This window comes from Oratosquilla oratoria, chromosome 6, assembly GCF_046742065.1.
Source record: "Oratosquilla oratoria isolate Oo_2021 chromosome 6, ASM4674206v1, whole genome shotgun sequence".
In the NCBI taxonomy this organism is placed as follows: domain Eukaryota; kingdom Metazoa; phylum Arthropoda; class Malacostraca; order Stomatopoda; family Squillidae; genus Oratosquilla; species Oratosquilla oratoria.
The window spans coordinates 68,425,390-68,436,116 of NC_134782.1; the positions used below are offsets into that span (position 1 = coordinate 68,425,390).

The 10,727-nt window shown below is 40.2% G+C and overlaps 1 protein-coding gene across 2 annotated transcripts in view; it reads left to right on the forward strand.

Annotated features, from left to right (window-relative positions):
- The first annotated feature begins 609 nt into the window (after positions 1-609).
- Positions 610-10,727, forward strand: part of LOC143026567 (uncharacterized) — a 69,951-nt gene continuing 59,833 nt past the window's right edge. For both annotated transcript variants that reach the window (XM_076187176.1, XM_076187177.1), the window contains exon 1: positions 610-765. In XM_076187176.1, the coding sequence (XP_076043291.1) occupies positions 762-765 (4 nt within the window). In that variant the 5' untranslated portion in view covers positions 610-761. The remainder of the gene's footprint in view (positions 766-10,727) is intronic.

Genomic DNA, 10,727 nt, shown 5'->3' on the forward strand with positions numbered 1-10,727 from the left:
GTTAGCTCAAGTGGTATATGAAGAATGTATCTGTCGAAGTTACTATTCATAGCTGTGTATGCTAGATTGTTTTAACTTTAGTATTGTGTTATTGTAGTGAGTGCAGGATATGTGCATGGTTTGATTTGGCCACCCTTTTATAATAGGGAAAAGGTCTTTTTGGTCACCTTTTTATAATAGGGAAAATGTCCTTTGGTATAGTCATTATTGTTTTCATTTGTTGTTCCCCAGTATAACGGTGTCGAGGTCGCCAAACGGGCCACATAAGAAAAACAAATGATCCCCTGTGCTTCCCCGCAATATGGGATTCAGCTTCACCATTGCTTCATTTGTACAGTGTGCGCAACATGTATATAAAAATTCACATTGTCTAGGCAAATGTCGACATGTTTGCACGTGACTTAAACATCTATTGTTAATCATGATTATTTTCGTTGCAACTCCAGCCACGCTCACTGTTGCTTATCTCCAGGGTCATGGGCAACATTGTCCGTTCGATTACTTATCTTTTGGTACACGGGTTCCTCCCCTCTTAAATTCACGCCTACTAGACAATGACCGGCCATATCTATTGCTCCCCTGTGACCACAATACATGTCACGTGGGCACATTTTTTCATAATCGAGCCCGGTTTCATAGAAGCGCTTAGTGAAGGTAAATGTGGTAGTGGTGTCCGTTGTAACGGACGTTGGAGCAGTTGCTTTTGGGTGTGCGTTAGTCCAGGACCTCGAACGGGATAGCACTGTGACACTATCGGCTCGATGGGTAAGCCTGAAATTGTTTCCTTTAACTGTTAGTGAACCAGAGTCCGCTTTGTCAAGTCTGTCAGTCACGAATAGGACTTTAACCTTTCGGAATTTCTTATTGATTTTCATTATATTTCTTTAAAAAACCACAATGGGATCGTGATTCAGTTATATATGGGTTTTATTTAGAAGAAGAAGAAGAAAGGGGAGAGAGACAGCCAACCTGCTAGCCAGAGAGACAGACTGGTAGGTAGGCATGCAAATAGGTAAACAGACAGAAAGGCAAACAGATAGCCAAACAGGCAGACAGACAGATAGGCACACGCACGCACAAACACACACACACACACACACACACACACACACGTATACACACACACACACACACACACACCGGTCGAAGTGACAGCGAAGTTTGGAACTCCAGGAAAACTTCAAATTTCGTATTAGTAGGGAAGGGGAAAGCTCGTGATGTAGTGGGAAGGTGAAGAAAAATGAGAAAGGGAGGGATTAGTGAGGAAAATGGAAGGAAATGAGGAAGGAGACGAACGGGCTCCCCCGGACGTCAGAAGAAATGTCAACAAGAGGGCTGCAGACGACGCAGGTGAAGTCGAAAATATCAGTAAAGGCACTAAAATTGGAAATATAGATAAGAACACAATAGAAAGTGGATATAATAATTTCCATTGATTTATTGAGGGAGGGATGCCAACCTCCCCCGATTGGCAAGTCTAGAGGAAAAACTAGAGAAAATTATCGAACACTGGGAGGTTAGGTTTAGCCAACTTACACGGATTACACAAAGAGTTGATAAATTGGAAGAACTAAAGAAGGAGAACCAAAATAAAGAAATAGAAGAATTAAAAAGACAGCTAAAAGAAGTAAAAGATGAGAATGAGGAATTATAGAAGAACAAATAGAATAAAGAGTCCATAGCAAAAGAAGTACCGGGTTGGAAAAAAGTCTAAGAGAAAAAAAAATGTATTTAGAGATATAGTGACACAACAGATGAAAGAACAAACTAAAGACACAGTTATTAAAGTGATGAGAGAGAAGGAAAATATAGTAAGAGACTTAGTGGACAAAAAGAAATGTATAATTATATTAGGGATGGAAGAGAAGCATAATCCAAATAGGACTACAAGAGTAAAAGAGGAGAAGGAAAAGGTAAACAAGATATTAGAAGTAGTTCAAGAGGAACAAGAAACGGAAAGAAATTGAAGAAGTATATAGAATAGGGAAATACAATACAGATAAGACCAGACCAATTAAGGTTAAATTCAGGTCACAAACGACATCAGAGAATGCCTTAGCAAAAAACAGGGAAACTAGCAATCAGTATAGATAGGTATGGATAAAAAGAGAAATTAATAAAGAGGAAAGAGAGGATGAGAAAACAAAAAGACTAGAAGCTAAGGGGAAAAAAACGAGAAAAGAACCGATTCAAAGAGAAATTCTATTGGAGAGTAGTGGATATGAACGTGAGGAAATGGTTCATTGCAGAGAAAAACGGAAGGGAAACAGAAAACACGATGGAAGTTGCAGAAAATTAAAAGTGTCTTACACAAATATAGATGGATTAATAACAGGCTTGAACGAACTGAATGATTACCTGAAGGAAAAAGAACCGGACATAATGGGAATTGTAGAGACAAAATTGAAAGGTCCACTACCACCCAACATTGTAGGACATGGTGCATATAACTATTGGATTAGAGACAGAGAAGTAAAACAAGGGGGTGGAGTTATGTTCCTGACTAAGAAGGATATTGATGTGAGGAATGTCACATATGGAAAGAATAGAGTAGAGATGATTATGATGGAAGTGGAGGACAGGGATGGGAAGAGCAGGAAGTTTGTAGTAAATTATGTGCCTCCTAAAACGGCTTCATGTGAAGAGAGAGAATACAAAAATATGTTAGAAGACACAAGGATAACACTAAATAAGATAATGGAAGATGGAGGAAGAATAGTTATAATGGGTGACTTTAATTGTAAAGAAATTTGCTGGCAAGAGATGACAGTGAAGGGTGGCGACGGCCTATGGGGAAATGTACTACTTGATATGATTATAGAACATACAATGACGCAATTGATACAAGAGAATACTAGGTATAGAAATGAGGAAGAACCATCGAGACTGGACCTAATAATCACATCAGAACCCGAAATAGTTGACAAGATTGAATATAAGACACCCATAAGTAAAAGTGACCACATATTGGTTGAACTGGAACTAAATGAGGAAAAATGCAAGGAAAAAACCAACAATATAGAAAAGGAAGATTGATGTATGAAAAAACAAATTTTGATAAAATAAGAGAATCCTTAAAAAAGAAAAAAAAGCAGACTGGGAAAGGATACACAAGAAGGAAACAACAGTAGAAGAGAAATGGAATATTTTGACAAAATTTTATAAAGGAGTGGAAAAGTATGTTCCAAGACAAAAGCAAGAAAAAGGATATGTAAAGTGTTGTACAACAAAAGATGTAGGGAGTTAAAAGACAAAAGGGATAAAGCTTGGATAAAAAAAAAAAAAAAAAAAAGACCTGAAAAATGGAAAAAATATACTAGTTATAGAAATGAATATGTACAAGTGTGCAGATAAGAAAAGAGAAAATACGAAAAAGATGTCATAGAAAAATGTAAAGATCAACCAATACTATTTTATAGATTTGTAAACAACAAACTGAAAAACAAATAAGAATTAGAGGAACTACGACAAGGAGGAGTTGAATACACAAAGGAAATAGAAATGGCAGAAATTATGAACAATCATTTTAAATCGGTGTTTACGAGGGAGAACATACAGCCTAGAGATATCGAGTGGGAGGAGAAAGTCCCTCCAATGAAAGAGATAGAAGTAACAAGGAATGAAATAATGAATCACCAGAGTAATCTCGATGTCAGGAAATCGCATGGACCCGGTGAAATGGCAAACTGGATTTTGAGAGAATGCAGGAATGAACTAACAGACAAAATACATAGTCTAATAAGCAGTTCATCGAAAGAAGGAAAAAGTTCCAGAAGATTGGAAAAGAGCAAATATAGTACCAATATATAAAGGGGGAAACAAGAAAGACCCTACTAACTATAGACCGGTCTCTCTTACAAGTACGATAGCTAAAATTTGTGAAAGAATTATCAAAATTAGATGGGTAAGGCATTTGGAAAAAAACAATTCAAGGCAATTCGGATTTAGACAAGGACGATCACGCGTCACAAACTTAATGTGTTTCTATTCAAGGCTAATAGATGTAATACAAGAAAGAGATGGATGGGCTGATTGTGCATTTCTAGACCTGAAGAAAGCTTTTGATAAGGTGCCACATAAGATATTGCTAAAGAAATTAGAAGCTGCGGGGGGAATACAGGGCAAACTGCTGAAGTGGATGAAAGACTTCTTGCATGTAAGACAAGTGAGAGTGGTGATTAGAGACAAACACTCTAGTTGGGATGAAATGATTAGTGGAGTTCCACAAGGGACAGTTCTGGCCCCAATAATGTTTGCTATATATATTAATGATATGGATAAAGGAATTGAAAGTTACATGAGCTCTACGGACGATGCAAAATTGTTGAAAAAAGTGAACACTGTAGAAGATTGTGAGTCGCTGCAGAGTGATCTCAATAAAGTATGGGAATGGAGTAGGAAGTGGGAGATGGAATTCAATATTAAGAAGTGTAGTGTAATGGAATTTGGAGGGGAAAAAAGAATAGTGAGATCATATAAATTGGGAGAGGAAGAAATTAAAAATGTAGAAAATGAGAAGGACCTGGGAGTCATTATTATGAATAATATGTCACCTGAGAAACATATAAACAAAATTTTTGGAGAAACTTATAATTTAACAAGAACAATCAAAGTAGCATTTACATACCTGGATGAAGAAATGGTGAAGAAAATGTTAGTCACTTTGATAAGACCAAGATTGGAGTATGCAGCGACGACGTGGTCACCAAGTATAAAAAATGTATAACAAAACTTGAAAGAATACAAAGAGCAATTACGAAATTGGCACCAACACTTTCAGAACTGTCATATGAAGAGAGACTAGCAAAACTTGAGCTACAGACATTAGAGCAAAGAAGAGAGAGAGGAGACTTGATAACTATTTATAGAATCATGAAAAGCATAGAAACTATTGATAGAGAGGATCTAATAAAATGGGATAGTAGAGATACAAGAGGACACGGAAAGAAAATCAAGAAAGACAGTTATAGAAGAAACCTGAAAAAGAACAGCTTTCCCCACAGGGTAATATACGTTTGGAACAAGTTAGATGAAAATGTGGTGTGTGCAAAAACGATACACGAATTTAAAAACAGTCTAGATTAAACGAGATATGAAGACGGGACATCACGAGCATAGCTCCCCTTCCCATAAAATATAACTAGGTAAACACGCACACACACACACACACACACACACACACACACACACACACACACACACACACACACACACACACACACACACACACACACACACACAGTTTAGATCGGACCTACGAGCTTAGATCGGACCTACGAGCTCTGAGTAGATCGGACCTACGAGCTCTGAGCTCTCTTCCAGGAGGGAAATAGCTGTCGATCACGAGTCCAACACGTGATCCAAAAAAAAAGACCAAGTGAATACACACACGCACACACACACACACACGACTCGGTGGCGCGGTTGGTAGAGCGCTGGACTGGGAAGTACGGTGGTGCTCGCAGTACCCAGTTCGAATCCTGCCCAGGGCCGAAATTATTTCGGTATCGCTGTGCTTCGGGTCGTTACTCTGACTCTCGTGGGGGGAGAGTTGGGTGTGTGTGTGTGTGTGTGTGTGTGTGTGTGTGTGTGTGTGTGTGTGTGTGTGTGTGTGTGTGTGTGTGTGAAAGGTCATAGCATTACCCATAGATCGGTCATACGAGCTCTGAGCTCTCTTCCGGGAGGGAAATAGCTGTCGATCACGAGTCCAACACGTGATCCAAAGACCAAGGTGAATACACACACACACACACACACACACACACACACACACACACACACACACACACACACACACACACACACACACACACACACACACACTGCTAACATGTTTCTATGTGACGCAAATGTCAAGAAAAGAGTGAGGAATAAGGACTGTCAACTGATGCAATAGGATCTAGACAATATATTCACCTGGAGCCAATAATGGAAAATTAATTTGATTAGAAATGGACATGAGCATTTACTCTTAAACTAAAAGAGCATCGTTGAACTATCCCATGGCAAGAGAATCAATTGCAAAGGCAAAAGAAGAGAAATATCTTGGTGTGTTGATATAATGTAATCTTTCACCTGAGAGACATGAGTAAGATTGTGGGAGACGAATAGATTGCTGCATGACATTAAGATGGCTTTTCACTGTTTGAAGAGACAATGAAAACATCATATAAACGCTTAATTCGCCCAAGAATGAAGATGCATCAATAGTCCTGAAACAGAGTGAAAGATGCAAACAAGATCAAGAGGAAACAAAAGACAACAAACAAATTGGTTCACAGCCTGGCCTCCATGCGAAGATGTACTAAAAACTTTAGATTTGCTAATGTTAAGGATCGAACAGAAAGAGGTGACTTGGTTACAGTGTCCATGACGCTAAAGGGGATGAACTATATCAACAGAAAAATGTCTTGATTAGGAATGGGAAGGCTTCACGAGGTTATGAGAACAAACTGAAAACATAGATATCTGAAGAATGTGAAGAAATGCAGTTCTCCATACACATGCATAGGTACTTGGAAGAACCTCGCTCTTCTCTCTCAAGTGGTTCCCGTTGTTCCCGTCTCCCGAGCTGTTGCTGCCGTTCCTGTTTACCGAACTTTTCCTGTTATTCTGGACGAAGACACGATTCCTATGGGTTCTTCACCAATGCCTAATTCACGAGGAATCCACTTCCTTTGTTGCAACATGATCAAGCATCTGAATGCCTGCCGTCGTCATCTGTTTCTTTCTAACGGTTTTTGCCCTACTCTAAACACCAGGTATCCCATGTTTAATTTCCATTGTATATTTCTGGTTTAGGAACGTGTTCTAGTGTTTTTTTTTATCCTAGCTGTAGGCTGATAGTAACTTTCTCAGTATTAAAAGAATATATTTTCTTTTGTATCCCTTGCTGTATACCTCGTTATACAGGCAAGGACACTACATTCACAACCTTTAATTGCTGTCTATGTCCACCAATATCCACCGCGGGAAACACTTGTTATCGACTGAGTTGGCTATGAAATATGTTAGCCTCCATGGCTCTAGAACCACCAACAATCAGAGTTCTCTCCTGTGTTCTGGGAATCACAGGGAGGCGCGGTAGTTCAGTGGATACGGAGTCGAACTCATGAGTAGGTGGTCGTGAGGTCGGGACCCGGTGCGTGCTTCTTGCGTTGATTCCCGACAGCCCTGGCTAGGCGGGGAGGTAACCTAGATAAAACAGCGGCTTGTCGCAACTGACAGGGTTTGCACTACCAGGGGTTTCACACTTACCACTACGTGGGAGAGGAATGGTGACTAGATGGTGATTTCTGGAAGGCCCATAAGGTAGGGGACTGCCGATTCCTGGTTCAAGAGATGATAGCCAACCAAAGGACTTGGTATAAACATGCCGGAGATGTGACAGAGGAAACCGATTGTATAATGCAGAATTCACCAAAGTACTAAATTCTTTGGGGCCGATCATAGATTTATGGTCGTAACAATCAGATTGTATATCAAGTCCAGAAGAATGACAAGATGCTATCTTTATGGATTTTGTTTGGGGAAACTCAGGGGTAATATATGTACTTAGGAATATGCGGTAGGGATGTCTAATTAATTCAAAGTGCTTGCCGCTAGTGAGATCCTAGAAGAACTGAGGAATACCTTCATACGTGAAACTCCGAAACTGCTGAGGAGTGCAATGGGGAGCGTTAAAATTCGATGAATGGTGTGTCGTCACGTGAGAAACTGGAGAATACAGAGATGGGTTCGTTGCGTCATATTGGCTTGGGACCTGGACTTACATAAATAGATAAAAATAGGCCTATAAGTAATAAATAAATAAATAAGTAAATATATGAATGAATGAATATATGAAATGTAAATAAATGAAATAATAAATAGATGAATAAATGAATAGATAGATAAATACACAAACACTGAAACAACCGATTAGATATCCCATGACATTGGATAAGGAGCGATATGTCATGGAAATCGCCGAGGATGTCGGAATCTATTCTAATGTAAATGACCTTAGACACTGAAGAAACTTAACTCTAAATCTGAAACCCAGATAAGCTCTGTGGGAGCGACCGATAGACAACTAGTGTCAGACTTGGAATATTGTAGAGCTCAATTGGTTGAGTGGTTAGATCAGCCAGTCTCCCTTAGCTGATGTTTGGGTGGTTGCCAGTCCACCGATAGATGAAGCTCCACCCTCTCTGGGTGAGGTCCTGAGTCTTGGAAAATTCAGAAGGGACGGGACTGGTGGTTTCTATTGCCAGAGACGAGAGCCACACCGAAGGACTTGGTGAGAAGAGAAGAGATGAGGACAGAGAAGAGTACAAGAAAGAAGAGAAGGAAAGAGAAGAAACAAAAAGAAAAAAGAAGGGAAGAGAAGATGCAAGAACAAAAGAGTAAGAGAAAAGATAATAAAAAGAGGAGAGAAGAAAAGAGGAGAGAAGAGGAGAGAACAAAGGAGAAGAGAAGAGAAAAGAACAATGGGGGCAAAGAAAAAGAGCCAAGTATTGGGAAGTGCGGGTGCTGGGGAATTAAGAGAAATCAATGACCATGGGAGAGCCTCGAGCATAATTATCCAATGTAGACTCTTCCGACAAGAAGACTCTCTACAAGGCCACGAGAGGTATGGTATCGAGATCAATGAATTCCAAGGTTCCTTAATTTTAGCCTATCAAGGACAAAAGAGCTGGGATTTTCAAGGCTGCTCTGAAGCCTTCAGACTTTACTGCATGCAGTATATTCAACAAGGATTTTAATCCATCTAATGCCTTTAGGGTTATTATTTCTTTGTTTTACAAAAAAAAAAAAAAAGTGTCACACTGTTGAATAGAATAGTTAGTATAAACCAGAATAAAACAACAAATACTACTTTGTTCGGATATACATACATATACCAAAGGCTTCTTCCCCCTTACAAAAGAGGTAGCCAAAAAACAAAGGCATAAAATCCACTCCCACCCATTCCATTCCCACATACTCCACTCCCATTCATCCCCTCTCTCCCTTTTATCTTGGCTCCTGGATGACGGGTCATTCCTGCATTTTGTTCAATGCCCTGGGTCAGAAGCAGTGTCGCAAGACACAGCACATCCACAGCAAGGGCTTTTAATTAAATCGGCGACACCCCCTCTGTCCCCTCATGCAGAAGAAGAAAAGACGGGGAGAAGTCCCTTTGGGCTGCGTCAAATTATTTTTCACACATACTCCCTCATCCCCCATCCCCCACCCACTTCCCCTCATGCATCACAGCATCATCCATATACAACCATTCTCCATTCACCTCTATCTTCTGTCTTCTCCCTTCCTTCCTCAACAGACATTCTCCTCTTTCCCAATGCCCCTTTTACCCCATCCATCCATCTCATCCTTGGTCGCCCCCTCATGTTCACTCCTTCCACCTCTGCCTTCCACACCTCTTTTACTAATCTTTCCTCACTCATTCTTTCCATGTGTCCAAACCATCCCAATACTCTTTCATTAACCATGTCTCCCAACTCCCTTTTCACCACCGTTCTCCTCACCTCCTCATTTCTCACTACCCTGCCTAGTAACCCTATCATATTTCTCCTCTCCTCCTTTCTTATTTTCAATGTTTCTGCCCCATACAATGCTGTCGGCACACTCATCCCTTCATGCAATCTCCTTTTAGCATCTATTCCCAAATGTCTCACATTACATTGTTTAATTCCCCAAGGCATTTACTTGCTTCTCTCAATCTACATTCTACCTACACCTCCATTCCTCCCTTTCCTGCCACATTCGCACCCAAGTATCTAAAACTATCCACTTTCTCCAGCCTCTCTCCCTTAATACTCCATTCCAGTCTGTTGCCACTTTCACCCCTTGTACATCTCATCACCTTACATTTATCCACATTTATCTTCAACTTCCTTCTTTCGCACACCTTCCCAAACTCTGTCACTAACTTCCTCAATGCCTCCTCTGATCCTGCCACAAACGCAGTGTCGCCAGTAAACAACAACCGGCTTATCTCCCACTTTTCTCCATTTCCTTTAACCATCCCCAATCCCTGACCCATTACCTTTGCATTTACCTCTCACACCACCCCATCCATGTATAGATTGAACAACCAAGGTGACATAACACATCTCTGACGAAGTCTCACCTTTACCTCAAACCACTCACTCTCTCCATTTCTGATTGTAACACAAGCTCTACTACTTTCGCAAAAACTCTTGACTGCTCTTAACAGCTTTCCTCCTATCCCATATATCTGCAATACCTCCCACATTGCCTTCCTGTTAACCCCGTCATACGTCTTTTCCAAATCCATAAAGGCCCAAAAAACATCCTTATCTTTTCCTAAAGCTTTCTCACATATCTGTCCTACCACAAAAATCTGATCAACGCAACCACAACCTGTTCTAAACCCACTGTTCCTCACCAATTACTCCCTCTGTTCTTCTCCTAATCCTCTCAATCAAAACATTCCTATAAGCCTTCCCATTTACAATTAATAAACTAATCCCTCTGTAACTACTACTACACACACACTTGTCCCCTTTTCCCTTGTAAAGTGAAACTATAAAGGCACTCCTCCAGTCCTCCGACACTCTACCCTCTCTTAAACAAACATTAAATAACCTCACCAGCCAGTCCACCATCTCTGTACCTCCTTTTATTTTTAGACATTCTGTATGACATCCATCCAACTCAGGTGCCTTACTTGCTTTCATCATCTTAACAACTGCCTTCATTTCATCTTTCCTTATTTC